This window comes from Gracilinanus agilis, chromosome 2 (assembly GCF_016433145.1).
Source record: "Gracilinanus agilis isolate LMUSP501 chromosome 2, AgileGrace, whole genome shotgun sequence".
Classification (NCBI taxonomy): Eukaryota; Metazoa; Chordata; class Mammalia; order Didelphimorphia; family Didelphidae; genus Gracilinanus; species Gracilinanus agilis.
In genome coordinates, this window is record NC_058131.1 from 654,107,881 (window position 1) to 654,131,126 (window position 23,246).

The following is a 23,246-nucleotide window of genomic DNA, read 5'->3' on the forward strand; positions in this document are numbered from 1 at the left end:
CTCTTCTGACATGAATAATAATGTTTTCAAAGTTTTTAAAAATTTGCAGAGTACTTTGAATGTATTAGCACATTGAGTCTCACAGTAACCCCCTGATTTAGGTACCTCAGATATGTAGATGGTACAGAGACTTCTAGGTGACACAGTGGGTAAAGACCTATGCATGAGGTCTGAAAGATCTGAGTTGAAATATAGTCTTAGACAATTACTAGCTGTGTGATTAGGCAAGTCATTTAATTTCTATTTGTCTCACTTTCTTTAACTGCAAAATGGAATAATAGTAGAACCTAACTGACAGGGTTGTTGTAAGGTTCAAATATGATATTTCTAAAGTGTTTAGCACAGTGCCAGGCACATATTAGGCATTTAATGAATGCTTATTTCCACCCTATATGTATTAGTTTCCTCTCTATGTAATTGCATGCTCCCCTTCTCTAATTTCTTGCTGTTGAAATCCTACCCATCATTTAAGATTCAGTTCAAATGTTATGTGTTCCAAGAATGAAGCTTTCCTTGGTCCTTTTAATAGAAATTAATGAATGAATAAGCAGAGAGCAATATCTTCTCTTTGTGGCTCTTTCAGAACCAAGGACAGAGCCCTGCACTATTTGCTATTATATTGAGTAACTAGTCTCTTTTCCCCTTGACTATGTCATCACATAGTCTTAGAACATTAGAGTTGCTGGAGACCCTTTTCTAATCTAGTCATTCTACATATAAAGAACCCGAGACCCAGAAAGATTAGTATTATAGTGAGGAGCAGGGAAATTTATATGAAAGTAGAAAGAAGAATGTAAGAAGTTAAATGTAAAGTGAATGGACAGGTTTCAAAATTGTCTATGAGACAGTAGGAGAAGAATAAAAAGATGAGAAGGGATGTATGTCTTAGAAAGAGTTCTCTTTCATATGTCTGAAAATGAGCCCTGAAAACTCAATTTCTCTGTGACATAGGAAACTACTCAATTTCTAATATACAATACATCCTCACTAGTGGGTAAGACAGTCTCCAAACCAACTCTCACAACTAGATATACTTATTCTCAGCATCTTTTCATCTGCAGTTTGTACTTCTTCCTACTCCAGTCCCTGAAGCTTCTTTTTGGCAAATTTTCTTGACCATCTCTTATCAATCCTTCATGGATCTTATTGTGTGATTGAAGCCATTCTTGTACATTATTATTTCCTTTGACTGTTTTGAGAGAAATTAAAAATCAAAGGCCCTATTTGCATCTATTATATGTGAAAAATATTCTTTTCTCTATCATCTTATTTTGCTATCACAATGGGTCACTGAATCCTTTAAGTTAACTGTGGAGAGGGGTCTAAGTCCTAAGAATTAGAGATGTCATCAGTAATGAGGAGGTGGATGTAGAAATACTGAGACACTTTGAAAAAGAGGAAAATGACCAAATTTTGCTACTCTGAACATGAGGAAGTGCTCTGAGCCTTCCTTATCAGCATGCTCAGCTCTTATCAAAGACAGCTAACTGCACTGAGGTGTCCCTAAAGGTTGTTTCTCTGTACTGCCCTGTTCTTTATCTGGTTTCTTCCATAAGAGGAGCCCTTCTGCACTTTTTATCTTTCCCATCTTGCCTTTTTCTGTACCTCTTAGTCATGGTGTAGCTCTGCAAATTTAAATTTCACTTCTTTCCCACTTCATTACTGTAGGGTTGAAGCTAACAGGAGATGCTGAAGGTGAAGTACAGGGCATTTATGTTCTGGAAATTGTGCCAGGTTCACCAGCCAGCAGAGAAGGGAGCCTTCAGCCAAATGATCGAATATTATCTGTCTGTGGAGTATGGATGGAGGGCTGCAGTCTGAATGAAGCTTTGCAAGTATGTGAGGCAGCTGGTCACACAGTCCACATCCGAGCAGTGAGGTAAGTTCATATCTCCCTGTAGTTTGAAAGAAATAGTCATTAACTCTCTGGATTTTTCTGGTATTGGGCTTAATGCAATTTATTTTTATATAGTCACATATATGTCCCAATGTGAGAGGGAAGAGAAAATAGAAATGTCTTCCAGATTGACTTTTAAACCTTCCTCCTTAATAACTGACTCACATGTGGCAGTATTTGGTGTGAAGGATGCCATCTAAAAATAAGTTGTGTTGTAATTCATAGGAATACAAAATGGCAGACTCTGAAGAGAAGAAGTGTTAATAAAAAGATTCTTGCTGTTTCCTTGTTTGGAGGCTGGTATTGCAGCAGGGAAGTGATTTGAATTAGATAATACAGATTCTCAAACTCAGATCTAATAATTCTAGAGAAAAAGTGAACTTTCTTCTGGTGGCCTATGGGATAAGCTGGCATTTTTCAAAGGAAAGGAGCAATCATCACCAGAATGCTACATAATATGACCAAAGATTCATTTATCTTGAGAATTTCCTAAGCTTGTTGGTAGAAATTGTCTAACTCTGCCTTCAAATGTGATGCCAAATTATCATCTTTCAGTAAAATTAAGTTGATGGTAAGGAAAGGTGAACAGATTTAGGGGACGGGCAATAACTTGAAAAGTATGTTTATCTAAGGCTTCCCTCAATTGCTTTTTGCAATTTTCAATGATGGAAAACATCAGAATTATCTTCAAATATTGGAAAGAAATACAAAAGGGTCAAAGATGTGCTATTTCAGGATTCATGCCTTCTCACTAGCTAGAAAAACAACAACAAAAGAACTTACTAGAGAATTACAAATAGCCTAGATCAAGTGTAGGTATCTTGGCTGCTAGGCCAGTATGGGAACATAGGATTCCTGGAAGGGGATATATCATCTAAAAGAAGATATCATTTCCTCTATGAATTTTCTCTAATAAAAATAATACATATTATATATATATTCTTTTACAGTGTGAGGAACATGGAATTATGTATTGTATGATAGCACATGTACAACCTATGTCATATTACCTGTTGTCTTGGGGAGGATGGAAGGGTGGGAGGGAAGGAGAAAACGTGGATTGAAAAATGTCAGAAAATTATTAAAAATTGTATATACATGTAATCTAGAAAAAATAAAAATTAATAAAAACATAAAAATCAGGTATAAAGCAGCAGGAATACAGGTCAATAACTAATAATTTTATTTTGTTGAACTCTTGCTGCTACTCCACTTCTATCTTTTATCTTCTGTTATGTTTATTGGACTCTTGACTTGACTAACAATTTGAATGTATTGGACTAATTTCCAATGGCCTGGAGAATCTTTTCATTGTTTTTGTTGTTGTTCAATCTTTTCAGTTTTATCTGAATCTTTGTGACCCTATTTGAGATTTTCTTGGCAAAGATACTGGAGTGGCTTGCCATTTCCTTCTCCACCACAGCTTACAGATGAAGAACTGAGGCAAAAAAGGTTAAGTGACTTGCCCAGGGTCACAGTGTCTGAGGCTTGCAAGATTTAAACTCAGGAAAATGAGTATTCCTGATTTCAAGCCCAGCACACTATCAACTGCACCGCACCATCTAGCTGCCTCTTTTGCTGTTACTAACCTAAATAATGCCTCTGGCTTGCCATTCTATGATGTTCATCTATAATACGAAAGCACTCTCTGGCTCCCAAGTTAATGCTTTTGAATCAGGCTAGCTATGTATGACAAGTTGCCTTTTTGTAGTCTAGTAAGTCATCTTCTCTGGTCTAGGAAATAACTTTTTTCACAGGCTGGGATACATCCAGGCAACAAGCATGGCCCAGGGAAAAGGATTCATTCTTCCTTTATTTCCTTCCTTCCTTCCTTCCTTCCTTCCTTCCTTCCTTCCTTCCTTCCTTCCTTCCTTCCTTCTTCCCTTCTTTCTTTCATTCCTTCTTTCATTGCTTGCTTGCTTCCTTTCTTCCTTCCTCCCCTCCCCTTTCTCTTTCTCTTTCTCCCATCCCCAGACCTGACACTTTATCTTCTGTGCTACCTAGCTGCCCCAGGTGACCTGCATTTCAAATTGATTGAACCCTTTCACCTTTCTGGGTCTGAGTTTCCTCATCTGCAAAGTGAGGGAGTTGGCCTAAATGACTTCCTACATTACTTCACACTCCAGATCTATAATATAGTCATGTTACAATCTGCCAAGCTTCTGGTCAGCCCTAGAAGATGAAAACGAGGTAATAGAAACCACCAACACAAATTTTGATTTTTTTGTTTAGTAATTCTTACTGTTTTCTAGACTGGTACTTAAGGAAAACATTTTTGACATTTATATAATGCTTGAAGGTTTATGGACACCTTTAGATGCATTATTTTATTGGCTCCTCATGACAGTCTTGGAGGAAGGTACACTATTCAATACCTTCCTTCTCTTTTATTGGACCTATGATTTCAATGATGGAGGGAAATCCTAGAGAGGAAACTCTTTCTCACAATGCAGTTCAGATCTTTTTCTTCAACTTCTAGACTTAATGAGATGCCTGTGATTTATGAGTTAAATGATTTGTTTAAGTACCAGCCAATCAGTATTTATCAGAGGAAGGACTTGAATCTATGTCTTCCTGACTCAGAAGCCAACTCTCTGTGGGCCAGTTGTCTCTACTAACACTAAGCAGAAATTCTAAAACACTAAGCCATGAGTGTTTGCTGATCACCCCTGGTGACATAGGCCTATCTTAGACTTGAAGAGACTGCAGAGTATGGATTATACAAGATATCTCCAAGAAGTAGGCTATTTCCTTTTTAAATAGAGTTATTAAGGTGTTAGCTAATAATTGTAATTGCTTTTTATCTAGCACTCTACAATTTGTAAAACATCTTTTGTTGTTCATTTGTTTCAGTCTTGTCAGACTCTTTATGATCCTATTTGAAGTTTTCTTGGCAAAGATATTGGAGTGATTTACTATTTCCTTCTCTATCTTATTTTAAAGATGAGGAACTGAGGCAAGCAGGGTGAAGTGACTTGTTCAGGGTCACAGCTAGTGTCTGAGGCTAGGTATATCCACTACTGTACCACCTATATGCTTATAAAATATCTTACACACATTATTTCACTTCAGCTTAACAATAGCCCTATGGGATATGTACTATAGGTATTGACATAATTTTTTATGGCTAGTTTTATGATTTTACAAATCCTCCTTATGAGGAATTTCCTCTGCCAATTCAGCCAGGCACCTCCCTTTGCAACTTATCATCTTGGGAAGTTGCCTATTGCTCTTAGAGGATAAGAGACTTTTCTAGGGTCACACAGCCAACATGAAAAAAGGCAGGACTTGAACCTATGACATGATTCAGAAAAGGTATTTCTATATATGATGATATGCTGAATCATTCCAATTTTAGGATAAGAGAATCAAGAAAGAATCAGAAAAGCTGAGGGTCTTATTCTTATTTATGGAAACAGTCAATGTGACAGACAAGGTTATTGATACCACCCCCCCCCCCCCGTACTATGATAACATCAGTTTCTTGGGAGAAGAGGTCCACTCTCGACAAACCCAGAGCATATAAATCTCACTCCAATCCTCAGGTCAGCTGGAAGGTACAGTCCAGATTTTCTCTCTTTCAGTCCTCAAACAGACACATTGAAGTTTTGAGGCTGAGTCAAAAGGACTATTTTTACTCAGGGGAACTGAAGCTATCCAGAATCAAAGACCTCAGATTTCAGAGATTCTCCATCAAAACCACTCACTGTTAGACTTGTTCTTTTCTGGCACTCCTATTGAGTGACGTACCCTTGCTGAAACCTTCCATGCCAGCCTGTCCAATCACAGATCTTGGATCCATGACCCACTTCCAGTCTGTCTCTTTTGGATAAGAATCCCAATTCCCAGTGAAAAGAGTAATCAGCCTGAACCTACCATGGATCTAACTCCTCTGCTATAACTGCAAAGCTAATATCTACCTAAGAAGGGATGGTACGTTATTGGGTTTGGGAAAGGAGACTCACGAGTATTGAACAGCTAGAGAATGATTGTATGATGTGATAGACTAGACTGTGTCTCCTCTGTGCTTTGAGAATATAATTGGCTAATTGACCCAGAGGTGATGGGGTAGGAGGCAGGGGGATCAGCCTTGATGGGAAGCAAAGCTAGTTGTTCTAGCCCTAAGATTAAGAGCAGAAAGTTTGGTGGAGGATATGGGGTGGAGTTTCTAACCACTCTGGGTGGACCAAACCCTTTTGTTTTGGGGGGGGTTTTGTGCATTCTGTCAGAGAGTGTTGACACTTCACCAACCTGAGCCACCAGACATGGGATCCATTGAGGGACTTGAGACTAGAGTTGTAGGACACTTGGAAAGGACTTCAGCCAGTAAAGGGACATAATACAGACTATTTTTTCCAGATTGACCTTTAGCCAAAGGGAGGCAGGGCAATGGAGTCCTCTATAACAGCTACATCAGCCAACCGCAGAGGTAAACATTACAGACCGCTGGATGAACTGAGTCTTTACCAAGAATTGTAAGTGATATTTAGGGAATGCCCTGTGGGGTCTTTGAAATGCTACTGTTTACCTGCTTGAATTAGTATGTAACTACTATGTTTATTTTAAAATGGTACACAAAACTTAACATTCAGTACATTGTATTCTATAACCTTGAAAGACTCTGTGCATGTATGTGACCATACTATTGTGGCAAAAAATATTGGCAACCCTTTAGGATGCCCTGGACTAGGATTTCCCAAAGGTTTCTTCTGGGGAGATGGTTGGGGAGCTCAAGGCAGGTGATTCAGAGAGCAATTAATGGAAGTAATTCAGAGTAAGGCCAACAGCATTACATCAGTGGGTGGTTGGAGAACATGGGAGATGACAAGCTAATCAGATAAAGTAGGTATTCTGGTGGGGATAATCTTGTGAGTTGTAGAAGAAAGGAGAAGGGAAAGAGAAGGGAGGAGGAGAATAGGCATTTATTAAGTGCTTACTATTTGCAAATGCTTTGTAATTATAATTCTCACAAAACCCTAGGAGGAAGGTGTTACTGTTATCCCCATCTTTATCCTTATTTGAGGAAATTGAGACAGATGGGGGTCAAATAATTTGCCAAAGATCACATAGCTAGTAAGCACTGGAGGATAGATTTGAACACAGGTCTTCTAGATTCCAGGCCCAAATTCTCTATTCATTATGCATCTAAGTTGGGTACTTTTATGCAGGAATGGGGGCAATCAGACATACTATCTCCTTGACAAGATCATTATGAGGAGGTCCCTTTTAATTTTGGATCTTCCTCTTGATTTCTTTGCAATAAGAGACTCCCAATGGGAGTAAAAACTTGTAAAAACACGGAAAAGTACCTGCTTTGTAGCTCATTGGTTTAGAGAATTGCCTGGGGGAATTGGAGAGTTAAATGGTCCATAAAGCCTGATTTGAATAGCTAGTATGTGAGAAATTTGAATAATCTAGATTTCCTGTCTCCATAAACTATTTCTTTGGCTTTAAGCAAAATAGAAGAATTTAGGAAAATGTTACAATCTTATTCACTGAAGAGCCCTATTCTGATATCTCATCATGGTATAAGCTGACTCTGGGTTCTCAAAGGTTCTCTCAGAAAACAACCAAATCTATCAGATCTACTAAGTTATTGATTGTTTATATAGTTCATGATAATAAAATATGCCTTCGCTCTGAGGACCAGGCTAACTAGGTGCTTGTCACCTGGAGTTTGGCCCCATGATGGTGGATTCATTGGCCGTGGGAGCCTTTGAACAGATATAAAACAGACTTCTCCATCTCATGTGGTCCTTTTCTTAAAGCAATGGCAGTGGCAGGAAAAGATGCTAAAATTAATCATACAGTATATTGGAATATGTGCACACATTAATTCAAATGTGAGATCTTTGTCCAGTGACATAGTTGACATACTTTTGGAGGCACTCAACTACTTTTGCATTAATATTTGATAGAAATAACATCAGAAGACCCAATGAATTTAAAGCAAAATGAAAGTATGGCTTACAGGTTTTCTTTGCGGAGGGTAAAAATGGAATTGGGTGAGCCAGTTTCATTATAGACTCAGTAAGAAATATTATATCTGGATTACTTATAAAGTCATAGCTATAGAACTTTAATGGATGTGTGTAAGCAAACAGATCACTATTAAGCTAATTGTGGCCTGTATGTTAACATATACTGTAACCAGATGAAATAAAGAAATTCTAGAGGGAATTTTATAAGGTCGTCCAACCAAGACAACATATATATATTAAGACTTGGTGACTTCCATGTGAAGACAGGTAAAGGAAAGGTCAGAGAATATTGTAAAATAAGATTCAGAATTAAAAATGAAAACTTGTAGATTATTTAGAAACCTCATGTATTTGTATCTCAAATGCTTTCTTTAGAAAATGAAGAACTTTGAGTATTTTTTACAAAAAATGATTCTTAGAGAGAAAAAAAGCAACCACTCCAGAATTAGTAATCTTCATGGAGTCAAGCTGTCAGCTTGTTAAAACAAATGTCAAAATCAACAACCTTTTAAAGGAAAGGATAGAGTGGAAGAGGAGATACCATTGGCATAATGATAACAGTTTTAACTTCATTTATTCAAACAAGTTAATCCCCAAAGGTAGAAAACAATAAGGGTAAAGACATGGGCTTTGTTTAGTGTTTCTAGGACCATTTGATATTTATATATTCACCATAATGAGGTAGGGAGGCAAAAGAGCTCAGAAAACAATTGATTCTCTTTAACAAACAAAAGGTACATGGCAGCTAAAGGCATAATAGGTTCAGAATTTGAACTTATTTATGAAATTTTCTGATGGAAACGCTAACCAGTCAAAAATAATGGGGAGGAAAAAGAGCCTGAAAAAAAGTTTGACTTGAGACCCTTAAACCAGACTCTTAAATCTTCTTAAGAACACTTACAGATTAAACTGGAAAATGGACAACAAACAGACATATCATGGAACAGATTTATTGACCTAAACTGTGAGAGTACTTCACAAGTGTCTGAGTTATTCAGTGACACTAGTGTCTCATCATAAATGAGAAAAGAATGACATATCAATATAGTCATTATTGTATTGGGCATAGAGTCATGAGGACCCTGGATCAAAGTCTGCCTTTAATACTAGCTTTGAGATTATGGGCTGTGATAGTCCTTAAATTTTCTGAACTTTAGTTTTCTCACTTATTAATAAATAAAATAAAATAATAAAAATAAAATAATAAAAAATAAAAATAATATCTATTTCCAAACACTTTTTTGCCTCTCCAAGGAGTGCCTGCAAGCTCCCCTTTCCATTAAATTGTAGTTTCCTTCTTCCAATTTCATTTTGTGTGCCCTAGACAATGTCCCCATATTTCCCTAACAAAAAGGGGACGATGTCAACAACCTCCAGATTATCATATCTATATCTCCTGGTCTGATTGTGGCAGGACTTTTTCTTCTAGTTCCTTTACCCCACTATCTCCATTTTCTCTTTTTTCTCTCTCACCTACCTGGGGTAGGTGAACCTCCTGACTTCAGGGGTCCCATTTACTATAACTGAGAGAAATGAATGACTAGCTCTTGATCTTGGGGGCTTATATCAGGTTCTGTTTCAGTTATTCCCTTAGAAGCTCAGCTATAATAAACAACAGGGTAACTAGATGGCACAGTAGTTAGAGTAGACATGGCATCAGAGAGACTCAAGTTCAAATCCTTCTTCAGATGCAATTTATGGAAATTAGGCATGTATCTCATTTTTTTCTGTCTCAACTGTGGCTCAGCATATAGAATAATAGGATTATCCATGGTTTGAGGGTTCAAATAAACAGTCCTCTTAATCAAAATGTTCATACATCCCCTAGGCATGGGTGTGCTGATAAATGTTTGACAACCAGTGCTCCAGAATAAAAGTCACACACTTTAAAATTTAACCTGCATTACTAACATTTTCTCCATCACTTTTTAAAGTCTAAACAATCCACAAAACAATAAATCAAGCCATCACTTGTAGCTGACATATAGACCGAAAATTGAACAATCTATAGCCTTTGTGAGCAGGCTCCAGCACAAGCCTGACCCCGGGTAAAAGCAGTTTCCTAGGAGATTAAAAAGTAGTTCACAGGAAGAGAAAAATGGGTAAAAGTTGCCAGTGAGGCTGCTTAAGCAATGCACAAGGAAGTTGCCTGGGATTCCAAGAACTCTATGAGTGTCTTGGACTTGATTGAAATCCTTCTTATCCAAAGGGCCCACTGCTGTATCCCAAATTGTCTATCTGAGGACAAAGTAACTCAAAACTCAAAAAAAAAAAATAAATCAAACTCAAAAAAGGTCAGCTCCATAGCTTTCTCCATAGCAGATGTCTCTTCTTCCCTTCTCCCTCTCCCTACCTTCGTTATTGTGGTAATGTGGAGAATTAAGGAAAAATCCTATAATGACACCAGTTTTGTGGACCACAATACTCTCTAACTCCACTTCCTCATTTGTAAAATGGGGATAATAATAGCATCCACCTCGCAGGGGTGTTGTGAAGAACAAATGGAGATGTAAAGCACTTTGCCAACCTTAAACTGCTATATAAATGTTAGTTGTTTGTTATTGTAGTTATTGTTATTATACAGGAGAAAATGGCTCCTAAAGTATGTCCCCGGGTGCTCTCCTTAAAACATCAAATCAGGACTGAGGCTTAAAGATTATGTGAAATATAAAACCTCCTCAGAGCTGCCCTTGGGCAACATTTAGTCATACTCAGCAAAAACATGAAAAAAATGAACTCTTTATGCAAATGAGCCAAAATTAACCAAAAAAAGCCCACAAATGCACAGGGAAAGATCTGTGTAACAGATGTATAAAGCTCTAGTGGAAAAAAATCTTTATTTGCTGGTGGAAGGGAGGGGAAAAAGGAGAGAGAAGACTGCTCAGCTTCTTTTCAGCACAGCCAATTGACAAAAGGTCTATTACTCTTGCTTCTGTTATGCTCCCTCAGTGAGCCAGTTCAACTCTACACTTTCCTCTTCTTTTGCATCTCTAATGCCTTATCATATCGCTGACTATCTCTAGTCAAGCCTCAGCCTCCCATCACTCCCACCATCTTCTTCCTTCACTTTTACAATGTACTCTTGAATGAAGGTAGAGAAGATCTTGCAACCGTTCTGAAGGAGAATGCTAAAAATTTATGTTACATAGCCTCAACCAAGCTCACTATTGCTGGGCAATCCTGCTGAACCTCCCTGATTAACTTGCTGTCCTGCATTGCTTCTCTTTCAAACTTTTTTGTTCATCCTCAAACCTTTCATGGTTTCCCCTTCTACCATTTGAGAATCTTGCCTCAGATTTAACTGAGAAAAATTTGAAACCATTCATTGAGAGCTCCTTTCCTCTCTCTCCAAATCTCACATCATTCAGATGCTTTCTGCTACTATGTCTTACAATCCCTCTAAATTACATTAAAAGGAGGCTTTTTACCTCACCCAGGCAAATGCTTCTACCTACCGAAGTCATTCTGTTCCAGCAGATTGACCTCTCTATCATCCCCATGCTCTGACTTATCTTCAATTTCTCTCTGTCAATTGGCTACTTCCCTACTACCGATAGACATGCCTATATTTCTCCCAACCTTAAAAATATCCCTTTATTCTTCTGTCTCTGATAATTATCATTACATATCTTTCTTATCATTTATATTTAAATTCCTTCAGGAAGCTTTCTATAAGTGCCTCCACTTATTCTCCTCTTACACTCTTTTTTATTTTTTTTTTAATTTAATCTTTTTTTCATTTTTTTCTCTTACACTGTTCTTAATTGTCTACTATTTGGTTTCTCCAAAGTTACTAATGATCTTTTAATTGTCAAATCTGATGTCCTTTTCTCAATTTTCACCCTTGATCTTTCTGTAGCCTTTGACACTACCAATTATGCCCTTCGGCTTAATGCTCTTTAAATTTTCAGGACAGTTCTTTTTCCTGGCTCTCTTTGTACCTATCTAACCATTCTTCATTTTCTTTTCTTGGATCTATATTTGGGTAATACCTATTAATCACAGGTGTCCCTTAAGACTCTATTCTGTGCCCTCTTGACATCTCCCTACATACTCTTTCAGATAATGAGCTTGTCAGCTTCTATGGATTCAATTTATGCTGATGATTTTCAAATCTACTTCTTTAGTTTTTACCCTTCATCTCCAGTCTTACATCTCCAATTACCTATTAGAAATCTCAGACTGGATGTATTGTAGACGTCTTAAATTCCCAAAGTTCAAAATTGAATTCATTTTATTTCCCTCAAATCCATCCCTTCCAAACTTCCCTATTTTTTAGAGGGCTTCACCATCCAATCCCTCAGGCTAAGAAACTGGATGTTATCTTTGATTCTTCATTATCTCTTACCACCCTCTCTCTTCAACATACACAATCTGTTACAATGACCTATTGATCTCACCATTGCAACATCTCTAGAATATACCTCCTTTTCTCCTTTGATACTGCCACCACCATGTTTCAGGTCCTTATCACACCTTGACTATTTCAAGATACTGCTGGTAGGTCTGCCTGTTTCAAGTTTTTTTCCCCCAGTCTAGTCTATCCTCTACTTTACTGTCCTAAAGCACAGGTCCAACCATTTCACTCTCCAATTCAATGAACTTCAATAGTTCCCTATTATCTTGCAGGATCAAATATAAAATCCTCTATTGTTTAAACACTTCATAACAATGCTACCCTACATTATTTTCAATCTTCTCATAACTTACATCTCCAATATACTTTTCGATTCAGTGACAATGACTTTCTTGCTGTTCGTTTAACAATTAACTCCATCTTTAAGTTCAGGGAATTTCCTTGGTTGTCTCCCATGCATAGAATGCTTTTCCTTCTCATTTCCACCTCCTTGCTTCTTCTTAGGGTTTCTTCAAGTCTTAGCTAAAATTTTACCTTTTGCAAGAACATTTTCAATTCCCTCTTAATTCTAAATGCTTTCTCTCTATTGATTATTTCCTGTCTATGTTATCTATAGCCTTTTATATAGCCTTTAGTTGTTTGTATGTGTTAAAGTTAAATTAAAAACTCTGGTTCTTATTTTCCATATAGTTTATTAATTTTTACTTGAATAAAAAAAGGTAGATAGAGATTAAAGCCTATTTCTAATCTAACCACGTCTCTCCACATGGCTATCTCTCTCAGCCATGGTACTCCACCATCACTGCCTGAGGAAATAGAGACAGCCTACTTCTTGCCTTTGACCTTTTAACCTTCCCCTTTCCTTCTGGGTCAGAACTCAATCATCTCTGGATCCCTTACGTAGACTATAGTTTGTGACCTACTCTGGGGTGAACTCAATTGATGTACACTCAAAGGACATAGAGCTAGCACTCTAGGAGACATAGGTAAGTCCCCAGGAGATTCCCTTCACAAATCCCCCCTTTGATTCTTTGGGAGACCAGTCTGTTAAAATCTCCTCCCTTGGGGTTTCTAGGATATTAACATGCCAGGTCTCCCCAATGAATCATTTCACATATGTAGCTAATACCTCTAAAACTTCTCTTACTAGAGGTATATAAAACATTTCACTTTACATAGAGGGAATTATAACAATTTGGAGATAAGAGGGAAAGAAAAGAGAAATAGAAAGAAAACAAAAAATAATTGATAGATGTATTGACAAAAAAGCCAATTAGGGGGCACTCCCCCTTTGGCATAAGAGTTTACAATCAGAATAAATGATATGCTCAACCCCCTTCAGTTCAGTTCATTATATCCCAAAGTTCACTCTGGGTCTTTTGATGTAATGTGCGGTTTCTGAAGGCATCCTCATGGTACCTTTTCCAAAAGATCTGATTTCTTTATTTGGGGTATTAGAGATTTTCTTTTTCTAAAATATCTTTAAAAGATTTTAAACCTTGGATTTTAGGATAATTATACTTACTTTAGTTTTTACATATGTCTCTCCTATTAGATTGTGAGCTCCTTGAGAGCAGGGAATGCCTTTTACCTTTCTTTCTGTACTCAACCCTTAGCTCAGGGCTTGGCATATAGTAGAGGCTTAATAAGTGCTCACTGACTGACTAACTTCTTAGAGTGCTGCTTTCTGTTGGTTCATTTGTTTTTTTCCATAGTGTACCTCTGTTCTTATTTAGATAGTCTCTCCTCTCTATTCATTTGTCTTTTGGTGGCCCAAAATTCCTTTTAGCTACTGTATCTCACCTCCTCTTGATCCCTTCTTTATTTCTACCCTCTAACTCCCAGGAGCTAACAAATTCATTAAAAAAAGATTAATTTGGAGGCAGCTGAATGACTCACTGGATTGAAAACCAGGCCTAGAGATAGGAGGTTCTAGGTTCAAATCTGCCTTCAGACACTTCCTAGCTATGTGGTCCTGGGCAAGTCACTTACCCCCTATTGTCTGTCCCTTACTGCTCTCTTGCCTTAGAACTAATATAGAGTATTGATTCTAAGATGGAAAGTAAGGGTTTAAAAAAAGATTAATTTATTATTTATTTTTAAGTTTAATTGATAAAAATTTTTGAGTTTTGAATTCTTTCTCTCCTTCCAGTTCCTTCCCCACCCATTGATAAGGCAAACAATATATCAATGATACATGGGAAATCACGTAAAATATATTTCTAGGTTAGTTTTTTAATCATCTTGCAAAAAAACCAAGAAAAATAAGATGAAAAATATATCCTAATTCACTTACAGTTCATTGGCTTTCTCTTTGGAGGTGAATAGCATTTTTCATGAGTTGTCTTAAATCTTTGTATTAATCATAGTTGCCAAGTCTTTCGCAGATGATCATCATTACAATATTGCTGTTACTGTGTACGTTATTCTCCTGGTTTTGCTTCACTTTGTATTAGTTCAAATGTCTTCCCAGGTTTTTCTGAAACCATTCTGCTAGTCATTTCTTATATCACGATAGTTTTCCACCACAATCATATATAAGAAGTTACTTAGCCATTCCCTAACTGATGAGTGTTTTCAAATTACTTCCTAATATTATGGTTGGGGCTATGGTTTATAGCAAGAATGTCAAGATTGATATCATTCAAAGCAATATATACACTCATAGGTCACTAGAAAGATCTTCCATTTAGGTTGCCAATTGTCATTTAGTGAATAAATTGATACTCTAAAGACTGTGTGCTTCTTAGCATCCTCTATTCCAATTCCTATTGTTTTCTGTTTCATGGACTATCTTGACCAATAAATAAATGAGCAAACCAACAAATAAATAAATAAATAAATCATCATATGCGGCCAGCTTATTGGTAATGTATTTCCTTGTGATTATCTAGGCTAACCCTTCAGAAAATAGACTCAGGTTCTATTTTCTGAATCCTTATTCAAAGGCTTGCCAGAATGGTAGATCTTGTCACAGTTTATACTTCATTGGCAAAGCCTTAAAACCCAGCATTAATTCTATATCATATTGAGATATCAGAGTAAGAGTTAATAGGAGAAAATGAAAATGACATTAACATCGATAGTAATTATTTTAATTTAGAAGTTAAAACATTGTAAATTAATAAGTTACAAATAGTATAAAAACAAACAAACCTAGAAAGTGCCTTAGTCAGCAAATATTTGACTTGGTTGAGAAATAGAGAGATGGCTGCCAAAGGCAATGCTAGATTAGAATATAAATTTCTATCTAAAATCTCATGAAAAAGGATGATAGTCAATTATGAGTAGTTCTATCTCATAAAGCAGAGAGAAGTAGTGGAGGCTAAAACCAGTTAAAATAAGCTTGGCAGGAAATCAACAAGGCAGAGAAATAAAGAGAAGTATCACACAGAAGGCAATGGAAAAAATAGTATCAATTAGACTGAGACATTTAACTAACAAAGAATTCTGAAGAGGAACAGTAGTAAAGAATGTCATAAAGAAATTGTAGGACAGAGACACAAAATACAAGAGTGAGGGATAATAGGAACAGTCAATATGTCCCTTCAGTTCCATCACCTTTGTAGTTACAAGAGAAATCCAGGAAAACCTCCAGAATGTTGAGTGTATCCCTTATGACTAATTTTCCAGAGTATATGGATAAATGTGACACACGATGGACAGGCATTGCAATCTATACTGTCAGATGAAACCCCTGCATCAATGCAATCATAGATCCATTTGAGTATTCACTTTGACATTCTTTTAATTTCATTTTTTTATTCATCACTATAACTAGTCCTTACTTCTCCTACTCATTGTGTGTCATACTACCAAATAAAAGCCCTCCTTTGTAAAAAGGAAGTACAAGTATCTTTTCCAAATTGCAGGGGTTACAGGTACAGCACCCCTGCAATCTGGAAAATATGGGTACCATATAAGAAGTCTTAATTTTTTCTTTTTCTTTTATGCTTATATAGTACCCTTATAAAATTTGGGTTTAGCATTTGTTCATAGGCTATATAGCTGCTAAACATTTTCTGTATCTTCTGCTGTCTTTTGCTTGTCATCTGTGGTTTCTATGAAACTCTCCCAAAATTACCATTTGATTTCTTATCCTGACCTATGCTATATATATGAACTAAATGGGGAAAGTCATGATGTGAAAGGGATACCTGTATAGTCAAGCAAAACCATCTCACATGTTGGCCATGTCTGAGGATGTATGTTTAATTCTGTCATTCTGTACTTCTAGTCCATCAGCTCTCTTCCAGAATTATGATTGACCATTGCTCTGATGAGAGTCTTAAGTCTTTAATAACTATTTCCATTACAATGTTGTAGTTGCTTTATAATTGTTTTCATTTTGCTCTCTTTATTCCATATGCAATATTCACACAATATCAGATGGATTCACAAGTGAATTCTACCAAATATCTAAAGAACAGTGCATTCCAATGTTATATAAATGATTTTGGAAATTAGACAAGGAAAAGTCCTTCCAAATTCCTTTTATGACACAAATATGATTCTGATAACTAAACCAGGAGGAGCAAAAATAGAGAAAGAAATCTATAGATTAATCTCCTTACTGAATATTAATGCAAAAATATTAAACATACTAGCAAGAAGACTACAGCAATATATTATAAAGATCATACATTATGATTTATACCAGGAATGCAGGGCTTTTTCAACATTAGGAAAACTATGAGTATAGTTGACCATATCAATAGCAAAAAAAAAACCCCAAAATATACTTATCTCTATTGATGGTGAAAAAAAATCCCTTTTGACTTAAGTGCAACACTCATTTCTATTAAAAACACTAGAAAGCAGAGAAATAAAGAAAGCTTTCTTTAAAATGATAAGTACTATCCAGAAACACTTCCAAGCATTATCTATAATGGAGTTAAGCTAGAAGCCTTCCTAATAAGATCAGGGTTGTTGCAAGGATGTCCATTATCACTGTTATTCAATATGAAGAAAAAGAAATGGAGGGAATTAGAATAGGCAACAAAGAAATGAAACTATCACTATATAGATGACAGTTGTATACTAGAAAAATCCTAGAGAATCTACTAAAAAAACTAGTTGAAATAATTAACTTTGGCAAAGTTGCAGGAAATAAAATAAGCACACATAAATCATCAGCATTTATATATATATATATAATATATTTAACATATTTATTCTCTTGATATTTTTGAATTTTTCTTTTTCCAGATGAATTTTGGTATAATTTTTTCTAGCTTCATAAAATAATTTGTGATAGTTTGTTTGGCATGACACTGAATAAATAAACTTAAATAGAGTAATTATTTTTCATTACATTCACTGAGCCAACCCATGAGAAATAAATATTTCTCCAATTGTTTATATCTAACTTAATTTATATTAAAAGTGTTTTGAAAGTGTAGTTCCTGGATTTGTCTTAGTAGTGATACTCCCAGATATTTTATAGTTTTCTGCAGTTATTTTTTAAAACCCCTGTCTTCCTCCTTAGAATCAATACTATGTATTGATTCCAAGGTAGAAGAGTGGTAAGAGCTAAGCAATGGGTGTTAATTGACTTCCCAGGGTCACACAGCTATCAAGAGAATAAATGAAAAAATGTGAAGATGGCTTAGTAGTACTGATTCTCAAACTGTGTTAAAAAGTGGTCATCAAAGCAACTTATATTGGCTAAGAAATTAAGTGATGGATTAATGGAAAAGATTAGGTACACAATACACAGCAGTAAATGACCATGGTAATCTAGTGTTCAAAAAATCCATAGATCCAGGCTTTTGGGACAAAAGCTTACTATTTGACAAAAATTGCTAGGAAAACTGGAAATGTTTGGTAGAAACTAGATATAGACCAATATGTTACATTATATATCAAGGTAAGGTCAAAATTGGTACATGATTTAGACATAAAGGGTGATATCATAAGCAAATTAGGGGTACATAGTGAAATTTTACTTCTCTTATCTATGAATAATCCATAGAGATAGATAGATAGATAATCCATAATCCAAGAGATGGAGAACATTGCAAGATATAAAATAGGTAATTTTTAATAAAAACATTTTTGCATGATATCAATGTAGCCAAGATTAAAAGGAAAATAGGAAAGTAAAAATTTATAGCAAGTTTCTTTGATAAAAGCCTCATTTCTCAAATATATAGAGAACTGAGTCAAATTTGTAAGAATACAAGTCATTCTCCATTTGACAAGTGGTTAAAGGCAATAATGTGGACAGTCAATTTTCAGTCTATCTATAGACATGTGAAAAATGCTTAAATTAATATTGATTAGAGAAATATAAGTTCAAACAATTGAGGTTGGAGGGAATGTGGAAAAATTGAGACATCAGTGGAATATTGTTGGAGTTATAATCAGATCCAATCATTCTGGAGTATGATTTGGAACTATGCCCATAGGACCATAAAACTGTACATACATTTGACCCAACAATACTACTGCTAGGTCTGTATCCCAAAGAGATTTTTTTCAGTTTTTAAAAATTATATACTTAGTAACCACCACCATTAAATTAACATTTAAGTAAACAAATATTAAAATTATGTGCAAAACCTCAAACTCCAGATTGTTTATAATCTGTTTAAAAAATGTGATATGTATGTGTGCTAATATAAGCATCCTTTACTTTTGAGTTTCATTTGGATTGATTTTACTTTGATACTTTTTTCTCTTGATTTTATATCTGTTATTTTTGAAAAGTGTAATCATAGTATGTATTATTCTTATTCTCTTCTTTTTTTATCTCTTCATATATTTTCCTTATTTTTTATATTTCCAATATTTGTCATTTCTAATGACAAGTCAATATAATCCATTACATTCAAATATTACAATCTATTTAACCATTTCTCTAAATCATTACATCTTTATTATTTCCAGGTATTTTGTCATTACATACAAAGCTTCTATGAATTTGTTTATATATACTCAAAATGCCCATCATGCCAAATCCTAGTAATGGGATCTCTAGATCAATGAACATGAACAGCTTTATAGCTCTTATTATTTATTTCCATCTTGTTTTCCAAAAAACAATTTACAACTGTTCTAGTAATGTCCCTATACACATTTAATTATCAATTAATTTAATTAATCAACTTAGCCTGGTTAGTTCTCAGTTAACATACATTATCAGGGCCATCTTTAAGTAGACTGGCTCTCAGGCAGCAGACCTAATTTATTGCCAGGACCACACTCTTTCCAAAGCCAAGTCTTTTCACTTTGGTTGTACCTAGTGAAACTTTTGTTCCATTGCCACAAACTCTCAGTAATGCAGGATTATCTCCATCATATGATATGTTAAAGTAAGACTCTTGCAGAATGCTTTCTAAGCCATTGTTGTCCCACTGGAAACTATGTATGCATTATGTGTATACTCAGGCTTAATTCTACTACTCATCTCATGCAACCATGTGGGGGCTCTCTAGATACCTATCATATTTAACTTATCTAAGGTTCTATTTATTTCTTTAACTTTTTAATTTTTTTGGTTAGATTTATTTAGTTCTAAGGGAGGGAAATTTAAGTCTCTTGATATTATTATTTTATTATCTATTTACATCTGCATCTCATTTAGTTTTTTGTTTAAAAGAATGGATACTATAATTCTTGGTGCATATAGGTCCAATAATGGTCATGCTTCATTATCCATAGTATACCCCAAAATAATATAATTACCCTGTTCATCCGTTCCAATTATATCCATTTTAGCCCCAACTCTGTCAGAGATCATGACGACTCCACTTGTCTTCTCTGGATTATCTGAGGCATAGTATGTCCTATTCTAGCCCCTCATCTTCACTATATATGTATCTCTCATTTTCAGTGTGTTTCTTAAAAACAACGTTTTGTCAGGTCCTTGTTCTTGATCTTTTTTGCTATCCATTTCCTTTCTAGGGGTGATTTCATCTAATTTCCACTCAATGTCAAAGTTACTAGCTATGCATTTCCACAAACTCTTTCTTCTTGCTATTTATCCCCTCTTCCTTTCTTCCTGCCAGACTTGGACTAATACCTCTCCAATTTACACCCCTTCCTCCAAATCCTCCCTTATCCTTTCTCCTTGCCCTCCTAGTTCAAAATAGACCAACCTTACCAAAAGTTCCTGCCTTGTCCCTTCCCCTTTATTTTTTAATTCTTTTTCTATCCACCTTTCCAAAAATTCCTTCCTTATCCCCACAACTGTGGTCTCCTACTTCTTGATAAGAGTTTGATTCTAAAAATCCATCTCCTGTCTTATCCAGAGTCCCTCTCTTATCACTTCACCTGTTCCCCCTTTCTCTTAATATGTACTCTTCTCTAAGTATACCTTCCCCCCTTTACTTATCCACTTGCCCTCCTTTCTTTTAATTCACCCTTATTTCTCTTATTCCCTCAGTTCCCCCAAGAGGATACCAAGTCCCTCCATTATCCCATCTCCCTTCACTCCTTTTCCCTCAGTATATATATATATTTTTCAAACATTTATTAATATTCATTTTTAACATGGTTACATGATTCATGCTCCTCCTTTCCCCTTCGCCCCCCGCACCCCCCCACCCATGGCCGATGCACATTTCTACTAGTTTTGTCATGTGTCCTTGATCAAGACCTATTTCCAAATTGTTGGTAGTTGCATTGGTGTGGTAGTTTCGAGTCCACACCCTCAATCATGTCCACCCCGACCCATGCGTTCAAGCAGTTGTTTTTCTTATATGTTTCCTCTCCTGCAGTCCTTCCTCTGAATGTGGGTAGCATTCTTTACCATAAATCCCTCAGAATTGTCCTGGGTCATTGTATTGCTGCTGGTTCAGAGGTCCATTACATTCAATTTTACCACAGTATATCAGTCTCTGTGTACAATGTTCTTCTGGCTCTGCTCCTTTCGCTCTGCATCTGTTCCTGGAGGTCTCTCCAGTTCGCCTGGAACGCCTCCAGTTTATTATTCCTTTTAGCACAATAGTATTTCATCACCCGCATATACCATAGTTTGTTCAGCCATTCCCCAATTGAAGGGCATACCCTCCTTTTCCAATTTGTTGCCACCACAAAAAGCGCAGCTATAAATATTTTCGTACAAGTCTGTTTATCTATGATCTCTTTGGGGTACAAACCCAGCAATGGTATGGCTGGATCAAAGGGCAGGCATTCTTTTATAGCCCTTTGAGCATGATTCCAAATTGCCAGCCAGAATTGCTGGATAAGTTCACAGCTCCACCAGCAATGCATTAATGTCCCAATTTTGCCATATCCCCTCCAATATTCATTACTCTCCCCTTCTTTCGTATTAGCCAATCTGCTAGGTGTGAGGTGATACCTCAGAGTTGTTTTGATTTGCATTTCTCTAATTATTAGAGATTTAGAACACTGTCTCATGTGCTTATTGATACTTTTGATTTCTTTACCTGAAAATTGCCTATTCATGTCTCTTGCCCATTTATCAATTGGGGAATGGCTTGATTTTTTATACAATTGCTTTAACTCCTTGTATATTTGAGTAATTAGACCCCTGTCAGAGTTTTTCGTTATAAGGATTTTTCCCAATTTGTTGTTTGCCTTCTGATTTTGACTACATTGTTTTTGTTTGTACAAAAACTTTTTAGTTTAATATAATCAAAACCATTTAATTTACATTTTGTAATTTTCTCTAACTCTTGCTTGGTTTTAAAGTCTTTCCTTTCCCAGAGATCTGACAAGTAAACTATTCTGTGTTCACTTAACTTGTTTATAGTTTCCCTCTTTATATTCAAGTCGTTCACCCATTCTGAATTTATCTTGGCGTAGGGTGTGAGATGTTGATCTAGACCTAATCTCTCCCATATTTTTTTCCAAATTTCCCAGCAGTTTTTGTCAAATAGTGGATTCATGTCCAAAAAGTTGGGCTATTTGGGTTTATCATACACTGTCTTGCTGTTGTCATTAACCCCAAATCTATTCCATTGATCCTCCTCTCTATCTCTTAGCCAGTACCATATTGTTTTGATGACTGCTGCTTTATAGTATAGTTTAATATCTGGTACTGCTAGGCCCCCTTCCTTCACATTTTTTTTTCATTATTTCCCTTGATATTCTTGATCTTTTGTTATTCCAAATGAAATTTGTTATAGTTTTTTTCTAATTCAGTAAAGAAGTTTTTTGGTAGCTTGATAGGTATGGCGCAAAATAGGTAAATTAATTTGGGTAGAATTGTCATTTTTATTATGTTAGCTCGTCCTACCCATGAGCAATCAATGGCTTTCCAATTGTTGAGATCCAGTTTTATTTGTTTGGAAAGTGTTTTGTGGTTGTTTTCGTATAATTGCTGTGTTTGTTTTGGTAGATAGATTCCCAAGTATTTTATATTGTCTAGAGTGATTTTAAATGCTGTTTCTCTTTCTACCTCTTGCTGCTCTAATGTTTTGGAAATGTATAGAAATGCTGATATATGTGCATTTATTTTGTATCCTGCAGCTTTGCTAAGGTTGTTGATTATTTCTTCAAGCTTCTTAGTTGATTCTCTAGGATTTTTTAAGTAGACCATCATATCATCTGCAAAGAGTGATAACTTAGTCTCCTCCTTGCCTATTTTGATGCCTTCAATTTCTTTTTCTTCTCTAATTGCAACTGCTAGTGTTTCTAGTACTATGTTGAATAATAGAGGTGATAATGGGTATCCTTGTTTTACTCCTGATCTTATTGGGAAGGCTTCAAATTTATCCCCATTGCATATGATGTTTGTTGATGGTTTTAGGTATATACTGTTTATTATTTTTAGGAAAGGTCCTTCTATTCCTATACTTTTCAGTGTTTTCAATAGGAATGGATGCTGTATTTTGTCAAAGGCTTTTTCAGCATCTATTGAGATAATCATGTGATTTTTGTTTGTTAGACTGTTGATATGGTCAATTATGTGGATGGTTTTCCTAATGTTGAACCAACCTTGCATTCCTGGTATAAATCCCACCTGATCATGGTGGATGATCTTCTTAATTACTTGCTGGAGTCTCTTTGCTAGTATTCTATTTAAGATTTTTGCATCTAT

General features: G+C 35.8%; 1 protein-coding gene across 1 annotated transcript in view; it reads left to right on the top strand.

Moving 5' to 3' along the window:
• The window catches only part of FRMPD2 (FERM and PDZ domain containing 2), a 165,046-nt gene that overhangs the window by 133,345 nt on the left and 8,455 nt on the right, over window positions 1–23,246 (top strand). The window contains exon 26 of the mRNA XM_044660226.1: window positions 1,669–1,879. Coding sequence (XP_044516161.1) covers window positions 1,669–1,879 — 211 coding nt within the window. The remainder of the gene's footprint in view (window positions 1–1,668; window positions 1,880–23,246) is intronic.